The sequence below is a fragment of the Lissotriton helveticus genome, chromosome 1_1, assembly GCF_964261635.1.
Source record: "Lissotriton helveticus chromosome 1_1, aLisHel1.1, whole genome shotgun sequence".
Classification (NCBI taxonomy): domain Eukaryota; kingdom Metazoa; phylum Chordata; class Amphibia; order Caudata; family Salamandridae; genus Lissotriton; species Lissotriton helveticus.
The window spans coordinates 338,168,934-338,190,342 of record NC_136057.1 but is presented as its reverse complement, the minus strand read 5'-3'; the positions used below and the strand labels follow the sequence as shown (position 1 = coordinate 338,190,342).

Sequence of the window (21,409 nt, the reverse complement as noted above, 5' to 3'; positions counted from 1 at the left end):
ATGAATTGTGTTTCTGGGTCTCAGAGCACTACTGGCCGAGACATTTTTCTGGAGGGAAGTAAGATAGCTAACACAAGGACCTTTTCATATCTTGGTGTCCTCTTTAGCTACAACGATACTTGGAGTCAAGCAATCGCCCAGAAAAAACTGTCCTTTAAAAGATCCATTAGTGCCTTGACCACCTTTACTAAAAGACTAGGGAGGAAACCACCCAGGGAGCTCATACATATATAAAAGGCTCAGTGTGTATCGGCTGTGGTATATCGGGCTGGGCTTTGGGGCACCTCTAATCCCACTTCCCTGCAAACAGCAGAAAATCTCTTTCTTCGTTTTATTCTTGGTGTTTCACCTGGTACGTCCTCTTTTGTTTGCCATGAGGAGTTGGGTCTTTCATATATTATGCATCTTATTAAACTCGAGCCCTTACTCCTTTGGCACAGGATTTGGTCTAGTGAACAGACCCAATTAAGGGGCCCATTAGGATCGCGGACGGACTTGAGTCCGTCCGCGACCCCTGAGGAGGAGGGAACGTCCGCATGGGCTGCGGCGTCCCTCCGAGCAGATTAGGATGTGACTGCCAGGGTGGCAGTCACATCCTCTATCTTTCACATTGCGGCGGGTGCAGCTTCAAGCTGCACCCGCCCCAAGGTTAAAAATGCATGCATCGCATTTGCATGCACAAAGCGGCAGGCACCGCGCAGTGCCTGCTGCTTTGTGCACGCAAATGCAGGGGTGTACCATAGGTACCCCCCATGTGTACCCCCCACACCCCCTTCACCCAGGGGGCCCGCAATGGGCCCCCAACCAAAAGTCCGTATGCCTTTCCACGGCGGAAATGCTGCCGTGGAAAGGCATAGGACCACCAACATCCTAATATGCCTGGCGGTGTCTGATAGACACCGCCAGACATGTTGGAGCTTTTCAGCCGCGTTCGGAAGGCGACCGCGGCGGAAAAGCTGCGGACAGTCTTCCTGACCCCCCGCCATCCTAATCTGGCGGGGGATCTTTGAAGGCTCCGCTGCGGTTTTTCCACATCCTCCGGGCCGGCGGACACTTCCGCCGGCCCAGAGGATGCGGAAAAAACGAAATCCTAATCGGCCCCTAAATCGTGATATCATGTATGACTGCATGAAGCTAGATAGAGCATTGAAAAATCCTTGGCTCAAGTACATATTCCAGTTTGCCAAAGATCTTGGTCATCCTGAGTATTATTTAAAACCGAACTCAATGACCCAAATGTCAAGGAAATCCTTGAAGAAAGATTGTTTGGATATATTGGGAGTTGTGAGATTAGCGGTTGAAGCCCCAAAACCCACAGTCATCTACCCTCAGCTAAAGCTTACAACCTTCGATATGGAACCCTACTTAAATTTTGTCTTTAAAGACCATGACAGAATGTTGGTAATGAGATTTCGATTAGGAATAGTCCACAGAACTTTGACTATCCTGCTAATGAATGACTGGTCAAGAGAACTCCCTCGGTGTATGTGTGATTTGACATCAGAACAGTCTACCATTCACTTATTCTTTTTTTGTACATTTTTTAATGAATTAAGGAAATTCTGGATACTTCCAATTTTAAGCTCCTTCGGCCTTAGACAATGTCGTCCAGCCCTCATTCGATTGCAATATTTAGAGAATGGATTTGTGGCTTGGAGGGTTTCTAGCTTCTTGAAGGAAGCTGTCTGGCTGAGGAAAAGTATGTGCTTTGATCCTTGATGGGCTTTTCCCCTTTTTAACCTGTTTTGTATTAAAAAAAATGTACAGTTTTATAATTCTCTTGAGTTCTGTATTTTTATATATTGTGATTTGTCTTTTGTATAGATTCTGATGCTTGCTTTTATGATTATATGTATATGATCGAATAAAGCTCGATTTGATTTGATTTGATAGATAGGGTGCATTCCTGCCCTTTTGTTTTAATGAAGGGCAGCAGAGCAAGAAAATTTGCAGCGCCGCCCTACGTCAAAACCTCATAAATGCAAACATCATTGCAAATCTCTTGAAACACTCTCTCTTGTGTTGAACAGACTTTCATGACCCAGACGTAGTATATCCCTATTCCTATGCATGTCAGTTAATGATGTCAATCCCTAAAGTAGATTCTGTAAGCTATGCTTAGTCAGTTAACTCTGCTTAAGTCCATGGTACTATGGTATCCCTACAACAGAGGTACCTCATCCTATCCTTCATTCAGTGTCTTATAGTAGGAAAAGAGAGATCCCTCTTTAGGGATGGACTTTGTATTAAGAACAGAGAGTGTCGCTCAGCTGTGCCACCTCTGGGTTTGCCATCTCTGCCTTCTCTGTCCCTCTTGCAGGTGGTGGAAGCCATGGAGATCATGCTGCTGGCGGTGGTCTCGCCGCTCATTCGCTGTGAGTGGCATCTGGAGGACTGGCAAGTGGCCTTGGTCACCACGGTGAGTGCTTCCTCCTGAGTCTACTGAATACTACCACCTGCTGCTGAATGGAAACACTTACTCTATAATGCTATGGTTGAAGTACCAATGGTATGGGTAAGCACTTCATGATATTCAGTGAAGCCCATCCTTGCCTGATCTGGTAAAAGCTTCACTAGTGCTCACTAAAGCTGGGGATATTGGGAGGGACATCAAACTAACAACGATACTCAGATCTGAGTCGTATTAGTAGAACACATGCCTCCATCCGTAGCACCTAAATTGAAACATGTGTGTGTGTCTGTGCGTGCGTGTGCATGTGGGTGGGTGTGTATGGTGTTTGTGTGTATGTATTGGTGCATGTCTACTTTTTCTCAGTTCAGCATTACGAACTTTGTGTGTGTGTGGTGTGTATATGGTGTTTGGGTGTGTATATGTGTTTTCGTATGTCTATTTTCCCTCAGTTCAGTACCATGCATTGTGTGTGTGTGAGCGTGTGTGTGGTGTGTGTATGGTGTTTGTGTGTGTGTGATTGTGTTTGCACATGTCTACTTTTTCTCAGTTCAGTACCATGAATTGTGTGAGTGTGAGTATGTGTGTGCTGTTTGTATGTTTTTTTTATGTGTGTGTGTATGTGTTTGCGGTTGTCTACTTTTTCTCAGTTCTGTACTATGAATTGTGTATGTGTGTGGTGTGTGTATGGTGTGTGTATATGTGTTTGGACATGTCTACTTTTTCTCAGTTCAGTACCATGAATTGTGTGTATGTGGTGTGTGTATGGTGTGTGTATGGTGTGTTTGTATATGTGTTTGCGCATATCTACTTTTTCTCAGTTCAGTACCATGAATTTTGTGTGTGTGGTGTGTATGGTGTTTGTGTGTGTGTGTGTGTTTGCGCCTGTCTACTTTTTCTCAGTTCAGTACCATGAATTTTGTGTGTGTTGTGTGTATGGTGTTTGTGTGTGTGTATGTGTGCGCATGTCTACTTTTTCTCAGTTCAGTACCATGAATTTTGTGTGTATGGTGTTTGTGTGTGTGTATGTTTGTGCGCATATCTACTTTTTCTCAGTTCAGTACCATGAATTTTGTGTGTGTTGTGTGTATGGTGTTTGTGTGTGTATGTGTGCCCATGTCTACTTTTTCTCAGTTCTGTACCATGAATTTTGTGTGTGTGGTGTGTATGGTGTTTGTTTGTGTGTATGTGTTTGCACATGTCTACTTTTTCTCAGTTCAACACCATGAATTCGACATCTGCATATATTTGCAAGTTAAGAATTTCTGGGACTGTGTCCTTTAGTTTATAATGGAGACTCCAAATTCATGTTGACCATGCAATACAGGGCTTATAGTATAGTGCCAGTGATCTGTCCCCCCTCCACCCCCTCCTCTCGCCATCACATCTTGGTTTCTGTAATCTGCTGGATCCTGGACACACTGTGCTCTCTATGTTAAGTGCTTCATGTTAGACATGCCCTCTTCAAAAGTAGTGCTCTCTCTAAAGCACTCTGCTGCTCCCTGGACCCAAGCCTGTGCCATCTCAAATTCCTCAAGTATGTCATTGAACTCAAGGGATGTATATCTCCAGGGATGGGCCACCCATACTGCAGTGTGCCTGGAGGTCTGTGTGTGTGGAGGGCTCTTGCTTGAAGACTGGCCTGCTGCTGTGAGTCGGTCTTCTGGCTAGTTGAAGTGACTTCAGATGCTCAACCCACGTGTATCCCAGCACCTGTAAGTGACATGTTCTCAGACTCCGTACTTACCCTGATGAGCCACATCCTCACCACTGTGTCCAGCAGGGCGATGTATCCTACATGTGATCATTATAGCAGGCCCTGGGCACCTATATACATATACATATACATATTATTATCATTATTATTATTATTATTATGTAGCATAAAGTGTAAGACCAAAGGTAGGGCTGAATCTATATTGAAATCGGAGTTCTTTGAAAGAAACGAGCCACATCTTGGGGAGGTCATGTCTGCATAGCATTTGTCTGCTGGCTGAGAGCTCCTTCCAAAGGCCAGATGTGGAACAGGGCCCTGCGCACATCTGCCTGAGATCCCCTTCATTATCCGTGTCTGAATCCTCATGCTGCATCAGTGGCCAGGTGTAAAGCGCTTCTCCTGTCTCTCATCCTCAGATGGTGTTCCTCGGCTACATGGTGTTCAGCATCTTCTTCGGATACTTGGCTGACAGATACGGCCGCTTGAAGGTGAGTGACCGTGCAGATGCCCCTTGTGATCCTCGGCCCTGTCCTTGCCCCTGAGGGTGCTGCCACCAGTGCTGCTCTGGAATTAGAGGCCTTTTGACGGTCTCAGGCAGGGCAAGGAGCTTGTTTCTATTTTCTCTTGGTTTCTAAGAGGCAGGATCTCTATCTGACATAGCGAGGGGCTCCTGGCTGTGGTACCTGAGCCAGTAACTGAGGCAGGTATTATAGCAGCTCGACACAGGTTTCACAGCGCTATTCTTTACATTGTCGCAAATGATCCCTGGCAGGCTCCACACGAAGGCTGAGCACACTCTGCACTGGGACTTTATGAAAGCTACCCTGGGGTCCAACACAGTTCTAAATACTCAGAACAAAAGTTGTCTGGAGCATTTTACAATTTGCAAGACATCTTCCTGTTCAAAGAATGCTCGGTTATGAAGCCAAATTGCATTACTTAGACGTCAGTTTTACGTTTTTTGAAAGCACTGTGGGGAGAGGATGTGGCTTAGCTGCCAGAACTGCCGACCTGGTAGCTGGAGAACCAGGTTCTAGCTTTGGCGTCGGCTCAGCATCCTGTGATTCTGGGCAAATCATTTAATCTCCCCGTGCCTACCAAAAATTAATGTGCCCTTGTGTAATGTAACTGGTGCTCATGTAAAGCGCTCGAGTTCGCGTTATGTAAAATAAAAAAAAATACCCACAAGTTTCTATCTTCATAAAATTTTGTAAGCCTTCTCATCGGCCCGCTACAACTTAGATATAGTTTTTTCAATTCATATCTGATGCCTTTCCGTTTACCAGCATAATAATTTACACAAACTTTATATGCTTGCAATGATCCTTTTCAGATACCTGACTTGGGAAGAACGTGCCATTAATATATCTTTGGTTATACATAGGTAGCCATATAGGGCCTGATTCACAAAGGTAAACTCACCCGTCTGTGTAAGCGTAGAATGTTTTTGGTGTTCACAAATTAGGAGTTTATTTGTCTAATTGTAATTTTACACCTGCAGACACTCCGTTTTTGTAGCAGAAACTCCAAACTGCCCGATCTGTTTTTTTCCAGAGTTCTCCACCACCATTGCGGGATCTCTGCAGACTTAAAATTACTATTAGTAAAATTAAACTTGTAGTTTGCGAATACCAACAAAATAGTCAATTTACACAAAAGTGTAAGTTTACCTTTGAGAATCTGGCCCATTATGGCAACACAACGGCCTCATCAACGCCGGGGATGCCTGGCTTCACCTTGGAGGTGCCCAGGAGGGACCATCTCACAGGGAAAGCCAGGACGGGTTCCCCAGCGGTATACAGCGCCAGGACACTCCGAGATGGAGTAACAGTGCGCTTTACAAGTATACTTACCTTACCTTACCTTACCTTGACAGATCCCTCAGTGTGCGTTCTTTCTTCAGTCCTAAAATCAAAGGAAGGGAATATTTTTGTAAACAGAAATAACAGCCTTAAAAAGGGGAAATATTTTAATAATAATAAAAATTGTCTTAAAACTGATATTTGCCATTGACCAACGGAAAAAAGTCCTTGTGCTTTTTGTGTATGTCTATATTGACTGCAGGCCTGAACGGTGAGGTGCAGCTGGTTAAGGTGCTCCAGAGTCTCTCTTAGTTACTACTGGCCCTCAGGGTCATAGGCAGTGTGTGTCCTTGGGTTTTGTGACTCTCCCATCTATTTATCACTCTCTCTATTTCTCCCCAGATCTTGCTGATCTCCTTCATCTGGGGCACCTACTTCTCGCTGTTGACCTCCTTCGCCCCAACGTATTCCTGGTTTGTCTTCCTGCGCTGTATGGTGGGATGTGGAGTCGCCGGCCATTCACAAGGGTACTGATTTCTGCTTGAGTTATGTACTAAAAATAAATGGAGACATCCATGGTGGGCAGAAGCAGCCCCATCCTGCAAGATTTAGCCTGCTGCAGATGAAGGCCATTAATGTACAGCATCTATGAAAACATGAAATGGGCATCAGATTATCCATGTACATGATGAAGGGCGATGAGCTTAGTCCTTCTTAACGCACTGTAGGCTGATGCAAACCTTTAAAGCTTCTGAAATTGGGTATCTATTGTCCTTCTGGACACTGTGTGGCTAAACCAACCAGTTATAAGTGATAACCATGAAGGTGCCTGGGTAGCTATGCAGCTGGGTTGGGGGCATGGAAAGAAAAAATTATCACCTTAATGAAAAGTTAGAGAAACCCTGCAATGGAAGGAATCAGACACTCCAAATTAGTCACGCTAGGGCCACTACTGTGTTTGGCAGAAATGTAGAGTTTCTCTGTGAAGACCTGGATAAAGGTTTCAAAGACCCTTCATTATTTTGTATTAGAAAGCGCCTTAAGGTCTCTGACATTGCACCATCCCGGTATTTTCTGCGGTCTACAAGTCAAGATCGCCTCTTCGTTGATTTCAGGTAGCCGCAGTCCTGTCAGGCGAGGATTCTTCTGCTAGTTGGGGAGTATGATCACAGATTCAATCTGAGATGATCGTGTGCGGCTCCTTGAGAGAAGGGCAGTGTTGATACACCTCCAACCCACTCTCAAGGATGTTTTCTATGCTCACTGCACAGTGCATGGATTTTGTTTAGGGGTCTCTACACCAATTACCTTGCAGACTAGATTTATATTATAATTTTAACAGGAATGAAAGGTGCTGATAAGCATAAATATCTCATGTTCGTACATGGCTCAATTCTAATAACCAGTCAATATAAAACATCGAAAGAGTATTATTATATTTTGTAACATAGTAAATCAACAGTCTCTACCAGGCAGTTACCCTGTAACACAAGCTGAACTCAGGGTTGCAGATGGAGCAAATTAATTAATTGCTGATCCAAGTTCCACCCTTAAAACAAACATTTGCCACATTGTCACTTCTTGTTTAGTTTATTCACATTTGTCAGTGAGTGATGGAGTGTGTGTATAGGCTTAAGCTAAATTTCTCCGAATGGTTGATCCAACAACAGCCACCAGCTTTCATTTATTTTGACTGGAACAATGCAATTTATGTAGAAAACTGTAACAGTGATTGCCGATTTAACAGGCTTAAACTTCTACAGTGAGTATGTGTACTAACAACTACATAAGTAATGCTTTATCCAAATAAAATGGAATCATATTCCAAAAAAGTTTAGTAGTGGGGTATAAGGTGTTTCACCACAAACAACCTTCAGTCCTACTCCTATAAGTTCAATAAAATAAGTCCGCCGGGTTGTCAGCGAGGCATGTTTCGGCTGCATATGTATTTGAAAGCTTCTTCTACAGGTGATTTCTTTTGTACTCTCACTTAACAAAGTAATGCTTCAGTGTACATAACGGGGACTGGTACTGCTCCACTGAGGTTTATTTCGGTATAGTACAATTCAATTTGGTTAAACTGTGAGAAGTATTTTCACACATTTGAAGTGTTACTTAGTTACCAGATGTATCTACTTATTCAGTGAACAGGAGAATGGATGATCTTTTTCAGCCATACTCCAGTGATCTAGTGCATTGGGATGGCTGCCCTGGTTACTCTCTCCAGTCAGTTGTAGCTCTTGGGTTCAAGCCACTAAGGCCCCCCCCCACAGTTCTACACAAGCAGCATTTGACAGGAATCACAATCCTGCAGTTACCTAAATGGTTACCATAGCTCTGCACTGCAGAGATGTGTCTAGAAGGCAGAATGGTAAAGTTGTCCACCATTTAACCATATACTTCTGTAACATTCTGGCCATTGTAACTGTAGGCACACGTTTGAAGCCCGCGTTTTAAATTCTGTTCCTCTCTTCTCCCAGATTCATCATAAAGACTGAATACTTGCCCGTGAAATATCGTGGCTGTATGCTGCCCCTGTCTCAGGTATGGACACACTACTTGATGGGTAAACAATGGCTGAGTACCTGTGTCCGTGCACACTGGTTCAAGCTCGCACAGCTCTGTTAACCGCATGCGTGCGGGCGGAATTCCGCCCGTACGCTGAGTTTTTTAAAATCGCATGTTACGTGACGAGCTGGGCTCGTCATGCGCGTACGAGGAGGCTACCTCATGACAAGCCCAGCTCGTCATGAGCGTGGAAGGGGTTAAAACTGTCAGAGATATCAGGGAGAAAATATTTTCAGCATTTTCTTGTGTATACCCATCTGGATGTAATACATCAGCCTCGTACCAAAAGCAGCTCATCTTTGGAACTAAGGGCAAGATGTTTGAAGCATGTTTGCTGTCACAAACGGACGGATTCGATGAATCGGCCCATTTGCGACCGCAAAAATGCTTTTGCAGATCATATGATGCAAAAATGCTTTTTGTAATGTGCAAGCATCAAAGTGAGATTCAGTAACTTGTTACTGAATCGCATTTTGAGTCAGCTAACAAAAACAGAATTGCCAATTGGAAGGGGTGCTTTCAAAGCGTACCTTCCAAATAGGGATTCTGAATGGTATGTACTAAGGATTTGTGAGCAAAATGCGATCCCAAAACATTCGTACTATACCACCAACTAAAAGTTGGTGGTAACTCATTTATAAATGGGAAGGAGTCTCGTTGGGACCCCTTCCAGTTTGAGAATGTTCAAAAAAAACCTTTTTTAATGAAACATTTCATTTTGTATTTTTAAATGCATCCTGTTTCCTTTAAGATCGATCAACTCTTACAATGAATACTCCAGCCCTGACTGGCTGTGTTGAAGAAGACACCTTATGCCTGGACAGTTGGATCCGGGGAACTGTAAATGCATTAGCCCACATTAAACAAATTGCAGTCTAGTTTAAACCCGTCTGCCCCCAGTTCAATGATGAGCTTAGAGCATGCAAGAAACATTGTAAACAGCTCGAAAGGATATGAAATGTAAATGTAAATGTACATGTAAATGTAGAGACGCAAGTTCATCCAGAAGATAAAGTTAACTATAAGATCGCACTGAAGAAATGTCATGGGAAGTTGTCCTTAGCAAAAAAGACCTTCTATAATATTAGGATCGAGGAAGCTGATAACAAAGCAAAGGAATTTTTTTACATTGTTAAATCTTTTATACGCCCCGTCGTCACATCTAAAGTATGCACACCAACGGCTGAGTGGTGTGAGGAACTAGATAAATTTTTCTCTGAAAAAATCAAGACCATTCAGAACAGCTTCCTGAATAGTGCTCAAATTTTCCAAGCGCATGCCCCTACGTGAAAGGAATCTGCTTCCCTCTTCACGTCCCCCTCCCTAGACAAATTCACTCCCCTTTCTCTCGATCACTCACTCTGAGCATTAAAGGGCCTGAAGTCCAGTTCACCTTTGAAACCCTGCCCGACTACCGTGCTAACAATGGTGGTCCAATCTATCAATTCTACAGTGAACAACATATTTAACAACTCGTTGGCAACGGGCGTGGTTCTTCTGGTCTGGAAAAAGGTGAAAGTGCTCCAGCTGCTGACTAAAATCGCAGCTGATCCCTAACAAGTGTTAAACTATAGGCCCATCTCCCTGCCCTCTTGAAGATTCTGGAAAAGGAAGTCAAGTGCCTACTTTCCCATTACTTGGAAAACAATAAAATATTACACCCCAGCCATTCCGGCTTTCGAACTCATTTCAGCACAGAGACCGCGCTTCTTGAAGTGGTCGAACACGTAAGGAACACTCTAGACAAGGGGGGCAAAGCCATTCTGATACTCCTGGACCTCACGGCATCTTTCCCATGCCCCACTCTAAGCTGCTTGAGCACCTTCATAAGATATGGATCAGACACTCAGCCTTAAATTGGTTATCATGAAATGAAATGAAATGAAATTGGGTTTATAAAGCGCATGGCTGCCCTAAAGCGTCCCAGCGCTGGTGAACTAATAACAGAAAACTCAAGAGGGGAAAAGAATTAGAAGGTCTTAGAGAAAAGAAAGGTTTTGAGTGCTTTTCTAAATTTCAGGTAGGAGGATTCCATCCGGAGATCCCTGGGAAGTGCGTTCTAATTTTTTGCCGCATTCAACGAGAACCGGCGGCCTCCGGTGCGGGCTTTCCTCACTCTACGTGTGATGGCCAAATTTTCTCCGTCGGACCGAAGGGCCCGGGCAGATTTGTAAGGGCGAATCGAGCCTCTCAAGGCCGGTGGGCCTTTACCTTGCAGTGTTTTGTGAGCGATGCAGAGTGACTTAAAGGTAATTCGCTCCTGGATTGGGAGCCAGTGAAGGGCTCTCAGCAAAGGTTTGGCTGAGGCCCGTCTAGGAGCCCCCATGAGCAACCTGGCTGCAGCGTTCTGTACTCGCTGCAGGATATTAATAGAAGCCTGAGGCGCGGCCAGGAGGAGGGCTTTGCCATAATCCAGTCTGGACAAAATTAGGCCCTGGATTAGTAGCTTTCTCGATTGAAAAGGCAAGAGGGGAAGAACCTTCCGCACTGCCCGTAACAAGCCAAAACAATCTCCTGCAACTTTCTGCGCGTGGGTCTTGAATGTTAATTGGGGTTCAAACCAGACCCTGAGGCTTTTAATTTTCTCCTTGGGTGGGGGTAATTCACCCATGCAAGGAGGCCAATGCTCAGAAGGCAGGGATGTAAATTGGTGACCTAGGACCATGATCTCGGTCTTAGCTCCATTCAGTTTGAGCTTTGAGTCGGTCATCCAGGAGGAAATTGCGGTTAGGCATCTCGAGAGGTCGTCTGAGCATCCCCCTTGTTGCGACAGCGAGACGACAAGTTGTGTGTCGTCTGCGTAGCTGATGGATTTGATCCCGAAGGGGGCTACTACCTCCTCCAACGGGGCCATATAAACATTAAACAATGTGGGGCTCAGGGAGGAGCCCTGAGGGACCCCACGCTGAAGGGGAGTGGATTTGGAAATAGATCAATTTTCCCATATCCTAAAGGATCGTTCGTCCAGGAAAGATTCCAGCCATCTGAGGGCTGACCCTGTGATGCCTAATTTGGCAAGACGTTGGACCAAGGTTGCGTGGTCAACGGTGTCGAATGCAGCGCTTAGATCCAGGAGGATCAGGGCCGCTGATCCCCCTGAATCTAAGATGCATCTTGCCTCTTCCGTCACCGCTATGAGGGCGGTGTCTGTGCCCTGACCTGGGCGAAAACCCGTTTGGGAGTCGCTCAATAGGCCATTACTCTCCAGGAACTCTGAGAGCTGCCTATTCACCACCTTTTCGGCCACTTTGCCCAGTCCCGGTAGCAAGGAGATCGGGCGAAAATTGGCCAAATCAGAGGTGTCTAGTCCCGGTTTCTTTGGAAGCGTTTTGATTTTAGCCTGTTTCCAGCTCGGGGGAACTGTGCCCATGGTAAATGAGGTGTTTAACAACTCCGTGGCCATTGGGGCGATAGTGCTCATAATTTGTTTAAGGATGTGCATAGGGGCTGGGTCAGAGGGAGAGCCACTTTTTATATTGGATAGAGTGTTGCAAAAGTCTTCCCTGGTAATGCATCTGAATGCCTCGAGTTGGGGGCTAGTAGAAGCGGGGTGGGGGGCTTCAGTAAATAGTGTTGCAGGCGATTGAGGAAGGCTATCGAGGATTTTCTGTATTTTTCCGTCGAAGAACTCTGCTAGCTGGTCGCATCTTAATTCGGGGTCCTCATGTAAAGTTGTAGGGGCTGGGATTTTAGGAAGCTGGTTGACGATTTTGAACGTTTCCCTGGAAGAGTTAGCTGACAGTCTAATTTTCTCCTCAAAGAAGTCTGCCTTAGATTTCTGTTGTGCGGCTTTATAGAGTCTCAGGGCAGCCTGGTAGGAGGCTTTGCTATTGAATGCCCAGTCTTTCCTCCACGTACGCTCCGATTTTTTACAGGCTTTTCTGAGATCTCTTAATTCAGTCGTAAACCAGGGGGATTTAAAAGTACTGCTCTTTTTTGTAATCAATTTGAGGGGCAGAACCGTGTTCAAGGAATTAGTGAGCCAGTTATGGAAGTTTATGTCTGCTTGCAAGACATCGGATTCTGCATCGGGAATGGATTGTTCGAGGGCAGTTTTCAGGTTTTCCACCGATAGCCTTGGCCAGGCTCTTTGAAGTATACGGGGACGGGAGGCCCTGATCTTTTCAGGGTGAATTTCCCAGGAAAAAATCACTTCCAAATGGTCCGACCATGGTAAGGGCAGAGGGGGTTTGACTACGAGCTGGGAGTTGTTTGAAAAGATAGGGTCCAACAGGTGGCCTTTATTATGAGTAGCTTCCTTATTTAAAAGATCCAGTTCAAAGGTTTTAAGATTTGAGGTGAGATCAGCAGCTACTTTATCGTTAAGATCGTCGAAATGCAGGTTCAGGTCTCCAAGAACCAGAAAGTTGGAGGCCCGGGCTGCTGCTGCTAAGGTTGCTTCTAATAGGGAGTCTGAGAAATGCTTTAGACTGCCCGGTGGGCGGTAGATGAGGAATCCTGAGAGGGAATAAGTAGGTGTTATCTGGATACTAAAGCATGCACTTTCTGAGTCTAAAATTCCGCCATCCTCAAGTCTACAAGTCAGGGAATCTTTGTAAATTATAGCGAGACCCCCACCTTTCCCTTCATCTCTATTCTGATTCTGGATATTAAAACCGCTTGGAAGGGCAGAGATAATGTCAAAATCTGCATTGGAAGATACCCATGTCTCCGTAAGGAAGAGCAGGTCGAGGTTACATTCTTCAATCAACAGATTGATCTCTACCGCATGCTTTGGCAGAGATCTGCAGTTGAGTAACGCCATCCTTAATACTCGACCAGCCTTCTTGCCGTTAGTCCCCACAGGGATAGGGTCAGGGCAAAATTGGCAACGACAGAGTGGGGCGCCAGTCCAGTCCCGCTGATGGCAAACCTGGTCCCCATATTGTCGTAGCGCCAAGAGTTCCTCCCTCGAAAATCTCGTGGGTCCCGGAGGAGCCACAGGCATAGTGACTGGCCCTAGGCCCGGTCTGGCCTGGACGGCGCGCCATGGGCGCGCCCGCTGCGCCCGCCCACTGCGCAGACGGGAAATAGACTTCATTTTAAAGCGCCCGGGCCGTAATTCGCCCGACCGCTAGAGCGCTAAGCGTGCTTTTCCCCAAAGATGGCGGCCAAAGTCGTCGCCCTCCGGGAAGCCTATCTGAGTCCGAGTGTGGCCCTGACTCGGCCCTCGGTATGCCTGACGCGGGTACAATTGAGCGCCCCAACTGTCCCAGGCGAAGTAAGAGAAACAGTGCAATTAACACACCACAACAGCAATTTTTAAAAACAGGTTTTTGTGCAAAGTAAGCAAATAAAAATAGGGGTCAGGTGCCTAACTCCCGGCTTTCCGCCTCAGGAGTGCTCTGTTACTAATGGGTCAAGTATTGCGATCATCATTTCTTGATAAACATTCTCAGAAAGTATGGCTGTCTCGGCACACATCACAAGCCAGAACCCTGAATGTGGGCATACCGCAGGGCTCGGCTCTCAGTCCCACCCTGTTTAATATATATCTTATGCCCTTGACTACTCTAGCTGAGTCCCTGGGTGCAAAAGTCATCTCTAATGCTGATGACACGCAGTTTCTTTTTGCTTGTGAGAAGAGAAGTGACTTAGATGGGAAGCTTATCTCGGTGTCTCGCCAGGGTGGTTCATTGGCTGGACCTGCACCATCTGAGGTGCAATCCAATAGAACGGAGTTCATGATTTTTTTGAGATATCCCTCATTATTTAGTGGAAGCCTGCTGGCTGAGTGATATGCCGCAACCCGGCTACTCCCAAAACTGAGTGAAGAATTTAGGGATTAAAATTGACAGCTCCCTCTTCTTCCAACCTCAGATTCAAGCCCTTGCTGGTTGCTGGTTCCTGCTTCAGCATGCTTCACATGCTAAAAACATTTCTAACTCTCCTATCTGATTCTGAAGGTAGAAATGTGGTGCAGGCCCTAATCACAATGAGACTCGACTATAGGAATTTACCGCGGTCTCCCTGACTATCTTCTTAATAAACTGCAGGTGGTGCAGAGCTCGGTGACTAGACTGCTACTCAGACTTCCACCTAGGTCTCACCTGTCCTCTCATTTGAGGGCCCTCCACTGGCTGCCTATAAAAAAGAGGCTTGTCTTTAAGGCTATGGTCCTAATGCATAAGGACATACATGATACGAGCGCGGTCTATCTCAGATGCAGGATCAGTGATTACATTCCAGGACGCACTTTGCGTTCTTCCTCTGCAAGCTTTGCAAGAGTGCCCTGCATCAACCGCCTTAGAATAGGAGGCAATATTTCCATCAACATATTTTGGTGAGATTAGCGGCTAGCTAGCTATCCGCGTGGCTTTCAAAGAACCACAGTTGTCCTTTCAAGGTTTCGCATAAGGTTTTGTTCATAACTCCACTCGAGAATGGTGCTTCTCTGATGAAAATAAGATCTATTTTTTAATTGCGCAAGCTCTCCTTTCCCTCCGTTTTTCTTTCCTTGTTTTTTTCTTTTTTTGGGAAGAAGAGCCTCGGCTAAATTATTCAAATTAGATTTTTTTCCCTTCTTTCATATTTACTATGTGAAAATGGAGATCTTTTGGACTGCAGTTTAGATCAAATGTGTGAGCACTAGTGGTGTAAGATAACTTTTTCGGTACCCCCTTGTTTGGCAATTCGGCAATTTCTAAGCGCTGCAGTGGCTGTTGCACACCCGCGTCTGTTCTCAGAGCACCCTCTACACAGCTGCTCCCTTCAGCTGTCGGTTCCGGGTGGCTTCTCTCGAACCTGGCTGTTTTCTGAAATGTGCTTGAAAATGCACCATTTGCCTGCTCTTTTTTTTAAATGTTCTGGGGGGGGGTGAACCCCCTTCATAGGGTTAAGCTTCCTCGCTACGCTTGCTCGCCACATTGAGCTGCCCGTGGCTTTTACGCCTAACCTCTTTCAAATGTCACCAGCCGCCACTGGTAACAACAATGATTTCTTATAAATAATTAACATTGAAAATGTTTACATTGTGAACTTCTTAAATAGTGAGTCTGTGAATGAAATAGCATTGAGGCCTATGGAAGGAGTTTTGGCCTTCAATTATGTTTTCTTTCTGTTAGATATGTATGTATTCTCTGCATATCTTGTCCATATGCACATCTTCAACCCCCTCTCTTTCCTCTTCAGCATCCTCTTTTCACTCTTCCCCAAATGCCCTTCCTCACATCTGTCACTTCACCGCCCACAACATGAACTGCACTCCCTCAAATATAAACACCTTCATTTCTCTTACTTTTGCCTTGCAAATATTTTGACATCAGTGTACCCCCTTCACACATATTTCCACAGAATTTCAGTTGCAAATGGAATACACAAACATTGTTCTGTGTGCTCTGCAGAGAGGCTAACCCACTGACAGGCACTTTGTTTGGCTTTAGCCTTAGCGCCTGTGTGCTCAATCTAAGCTCCTCATAAACACCTGGCATGGCTCAAGCCTCAAAGTATGCACAAAAAAATACAAATAAAGAACAACATCATAAAATAGCTAATTTGTGGGGAATGCAAGATCAAGTAAACATGTAAAATAAGAGAGGAACTAAATCGCTGAAATGCATCCCCTTGAAATTTTTAACATTCATTGTTTGCAAGTCAATCCATGTTTTTGGCATCAGTGTTAACTTACGGGCATGTACACAGGGCCAGTTTTAATGCCATACATCAGAGGACTGGCCACTGCAAGCACATGTTACACAGTACAAGCAGAGTCACCTTCATCTCAACACAACAAACACCAACAAACACTTTTAATTCAATTCCAAGATGTCCCAGTGTGTGATGGCATCTGGGTGCTGCTTAGACTTGTGGCACAATTCACTAAATTACCCTTTGAAATGAAGTCTGTTTCCCAGCCATGTTCACTTTCTTTACTCCCACACACTTCCTTCTCCTGTTGGCTTCCTTCTCCTGTATTCCAGCAGTCCAATATCTCCTTAGTGTTTGAAGCCAATAGATGTGTATGCCACCTATCATCCTACCTATACCCCCACCAAGTCCTAAACCATTGCCTGTGAGATTCACCCATGTCCCTACCTCCCATTTATTCTTTCAGACTAGTCATAAAGAGGCACACAGCAGGAGGGCTCTTTACACCAGAAGGCCAGGCCTCTTCGACACCTCTACTTGGGATACACGTTATTTTATCAACACTCAAAATAAATAATGCATACTGGCAGTGCTTTTAATAAGAAGTTCACTTTTCAATGCACTTACTATAAATCACTGCGGCATGAGTCATTACTAAATTAGGATTCTCTTTTCACTGGAAAAATTAACATGGTGCCCCTCTGGCACTGCTTAACTATTCCTTTTTTTATTCAGCAAACATTAAAATACTGGCAGCTCACAAGTGCAAAGTACTGTCAATAAACATTCAGAATCAAGCTAATGGATTTTCTGAAGGTTATTATCATTAACACAATTAACAGGGTTAGAGGATAAATAGACCTAGACATCTCAATATGATAATCAGAGTTACCACCACTCAGAGCGTTCGTATGCCGGTGAGGCAGCAGTGTTCATCCAGGAGGGTAAACAAAATAAAGGCGCGCATGCATTTCCTTGGTGGAAATTAGATAACTGCACGACTCACCCTGCTAATGAACTTTTATGTCTGTATACCTAAAAGCATGCACACACTTAGGTTACATGTAATTATCTTTACTGGATACAGGGTTTTCATTCTCTGCACTGCATCTGGTTAGTACTTAAAGCAGAAAATCTTCCTACCATGATGATTATGTAATAACAAGCGAATACGTGGGTATTGCAAAATGAAAATGTACATTATTGTTTGAGCAAAATGTTAACTAGTTGTAAATACATATGTATTAAACTGAATGGTAGATGCCTTCCTTTTCTTTATAACAACCTGTAGTTATGATGACACCAATAAAGAGATTCATTTCATATAATGGATTTCTTTTCTCAGTGTTTACACAGTGCAGACGATAGCCCGAATCCATATGTCCTTCCATCTGTTACCAGGCCCCGTATTTATGTGCTGACAAATGGTTTGTATTTATTGCTTGAATTTGGACCTAAATGCCTGCTTTCGACAGACCTTTAAACTACTTTGGTGAAGGATATAGCCCAGGCACCCTTCCTTTGATATTCAACAACAAATACCTCCTCTAACAGACACCAACATGTTAAACAAACCTGGGGCAGAGTTGCACAAAAGGTCATACTCTCACTCAAGAAGTGTATACTTAACACTAATCTACAGGTCGTGGGGTATATGCTACAAGGTTTACTGCAGTTCTATCTAATTCCCACCAATGGAACAAAAACGTGTGAAAGCAAAGAGGGAGCGCCTCACGGTAGTAACACCCGAGGGGGTTCCTGGCCTGAAATTGCCAGTTTACCCACTTCTCATCATTGGCCGCTCTCTCTTCGTCGTGACAAAACAAACAGAGAAAAACACCAGATTAAAAATGGTTCAGATTATACCATACTTAAATGATATCGGCATCATTTAAGTATGGTATAATCTGAACCATTTTTAATCTGGACTACTTGCAGCAACGGAATAAAGTTATCACAGCTAGCAAGTGGGTCCACGTTTTAATAGCATTGGCCATTTCTCCGCACTCTGGCCATTGCAGGGGTTTTAGGTGCACACACTCACTTTTGGCTACTTTGGGATACAGATGAGTGGTTGATTAGATCGTTTATATACACGGCACTTTTTTATAAGTTGGCATTCACACTTCCATAATTATTTGGGTGTTTTTCTCTGTTTGTTTTGTCACGATGAAGAGAGAGCGACCAATGATGAGAAGTGGGTAAACTGGCAATTTCAGGTCAGGAACCCCCTCGTGTGTTACTACCGTGAGGCGCTCCCTCTTTGTTTTCACACGTTTTTGTTCCATTGGTGGGAATTAGATAAGACCGCAGTAAACCTTGTAGCATATACACCACGATCAGTAGATTAGTGTTAAGTATACACTTCTTGAGCGAGAGTATGACCTTTTGTGCAACTCTGCCCCAGGTTTGTTTAACATGTTGGTGTCTGTTGGAGGAGGTATTTGTTGTTGAATACTGATTGAGTGGGGGGCTGCCTCCTCCTCCCTAGTGCCTTCCCCCTTGAGCTCCCTTTGTTGGTTATAACCCTTCCTTTGATGCCACATCACACAAATCTACATACATTGCCACAACAGCAACATTGCTGAATATTTTGGTCTCGCTATTGCGAGAAATTTAGTGGGTGGTTTAAAAGAGCTACCCAGGCCGGCCACCAGCTTGCTATTACGCACATAAGCGCTCGCGACGTGCACATCACTTTTTCCCGTTGCGCGCGTGCACAACTCGCGTCACCACTCGCATTTTAAAAATATATTTATTTCATTTTGCGGCCGCGCGGCGTTACTTTTACGGCCGCGCGGCCAGTGCTTGTTATAACACGTGCTGCTTACGTTACAGAAACCACGCAAGCGTCTTCAAGACTATGTCAAAAACAGACATTTGGATGTTCGCAGAACTGCTTTGCTCCCATTCATAAAACAAGAGAAAACAAAAGGACATACATCATTGTGGTAAGAACATCTTACTTGCGGTGCGCCTTCCCATGCTACCTCAGAAACACTCATCTGCTGAAGCAATCCACTCCTTGGAGGCAAGCCAGCTGCATGCAAACAGGGCTTTTCCTTCCCTACCGCTTACCCTCATTCAAGCACTCTCGCTTGTTGTACACAGCGCTATTTATAGCCGCTGGCCAGCAACCTGTCCCCGCTCACCACACAACCACAGCAACTGAAAACACAACTGGTTTCGTTTCGACTGCCTTGTACCAGAGCAGCATCGCAAACAAAACACACGACTTCTTGGGTGTCAGGGAACCACAGAGCAACAGAAACAACATCAAATCAAAGGAGGAGGAGGGGCGCATATATTTGGGCGCGTAATTCCCTCGCCACCCTTTGAATCAGAAATTAATATCAATGTACATTCGCAATTCTGCTGGTGTATCAAAATACATCAAAGGTCCATGTTAGGCTCCTTGTATTCAGGCTTCAGTTCTGCTGACCACTAGTTCTAATCCAGTTGCACTCCTGTGTTCATTTGTACAAGACAGATCTAGCGAGACAAGTGTGCAAAGTGTAACATTTCCATCTTGTAACAAATGGAAGCATGCGTAACTTCAGGATATATATAGAGGGGATTTTATCATGGGGCGAATCATTTTGCACCCCATAACCTGGCTGAAATCAAATATAAGTTCTGTTACTTGTGGGTGGTCACAGCCATTACACGACAAAACGCCAGCCTCTTCTTTCCTTCCCTACCACATCTCGAGTAAGGCAGCTTTTAATTTTATCAAAGCAACATTTGTGTGTTAAATATCCTATGGATCCATCATTTCTCTTTGTTCTTCAGTTGTGCTTCTACATCGTGCTAGTAGCAACCACTTTAAGTTGCAACAAAGCACTTCATTAAAGTGGTAGCAAGCGGAACCTAAATCAGACATAAAAATACTCTGTTTAATTCACCATAAAATTTGAAGGCACTCTGATCTACAAGCATTGTAAATATAGACACTGATGTAAGCACAACAATACCACTTAGGTGATTGCTAGGTGCATTGTTAATGTTAATGCTATTTTTATAGCGCTCTGTTATCCTCGGGTGTCCTGGCTCTGAAAACAGATGTCCTACAGAGGCCTAAGCAAGGATGAGGTAGCAGTTTAACTGGACTAGAAAAGCCACGTCTTTAAGGCTTTCCTGAAATCAAGGTGATTAGCTATACCTCTCAGCTGAAATGGTAGGGCATTCCATGCCTTAGCGGCTCCGACCACAAAGCGTCTACCTCCCCAGTTGGATTTCCTTACCAAGAGCACCAATACCTGTTTCGCTCTAGACGAGCGCAGAGTTCTCCTCGGAACATACCACTGGAGTTCTGTCTAAGATGAAGGGGTCCATATCCATGAAGGGATTTATGGACCACACACAGAGCCTTGAAGCTAACCCGTTTCTTAATGGGCAACCAGTGAAGCTTTTTTATCCCCGCTGATATAGAAGCATGTTTGAGTGTTTTCATGAGCAGTCTGGCTACCGCGTTCTTCAGTAGCTGAAGTCTTTTCATGAGCCTTTCCTGGATGTTTAAGTATAGACTGTTACAGTAGTCCAGTTTCGACGTGACTAAGGCAGTGACAACAGTTTTTTTGGCTATTTGTAGGAAGAAGAGGCAGAATTTTTTTGCAGGATCTTAAAGTAATGGATGTTGTTGAGACCACTTCTTTGACCTGGTCCTTAAGACTGAGTTTATTATCAATATAAACTCCCAAGTTCTTTACTTTCTTAACAGGTTGAGGAAGGGGGCCCATTTTTTCCAGCCACCAGCCCTGTGACCAAAAATTTGGATTGTTGCCAAACAAAACCACCTCCGTCTTACTGGAGTTACGCTTGAGGCAGTTTTGGGTCATCCAGCATCCTACAGCTGTTAAGCAGTCCTGAAAGCGAGTGTCAGTATCTTGTATCATGTCAGGTAGCAGTGACACTACAATTTGGGTGTCATCTGCGTAAGAGGTTAAATCAAAACCAAAGGATTCGATCAGGGGCGCAAGTTGAGAGACTTATACATTGAATAGAGTCGGACTAATGGAGGATCACTGTGGAACTCCACATGGTAGCGTGAAGGGTTTTGCTGTGAACTCCCCAAGGGACACCGTCTGAACCCTGTCGGAAAGAAATGATTTGAGCAACTTCCAAGCTGTCCCCTTTACACCGATCTCTAGCAGCCTGTCCATCAATATACTATGATGGACAGTATCAAAGGCTGCTGAGAGGTCCAGCATGATCATAGCTGCATTTCCTCCCTGATCCAAAATGGTTCTGATCTCCTCGGTGGATTTGAGGAGAGAGGCTTCCGTGCTGTGTCCACCCCGAAATCCACATTGAGGTGGATCCAAT

General features: G+C 44.7%; 1 protein-coding gene across 2 annotated transcripts in view; it reads left to right on the top strand.

Moving 5' to 3' along the window:
- Positions 1–21,409, top strand: part of SVOPL (SVOP like) — a 509,809-nt gene that overhangs the window by 188,544 nt on the left and 299,856 nt on the right. For both annotated transcript variants that reach the window (XM_078672922.1, XM_078672864.1), the window contains exons 4-7: positions 2,321–2,419; positions 4,544–4,615; positions 6,332–6,456; positions 8,410–8,473. In XM_078672922.1, coding sequence (XP_078529048.1) covers positions 2,321–2,419; positions 4,544–4,615; positions 6,332–6,456; positions 8,410–8,473 — 360 coding nt within the window. The remainder of the gene's footprint in view (positions 1–2,320; positions 2,420–4,543; positions 4,616–6,331; positions 6,457–8,409; positions 8,474–21,409) is intronic.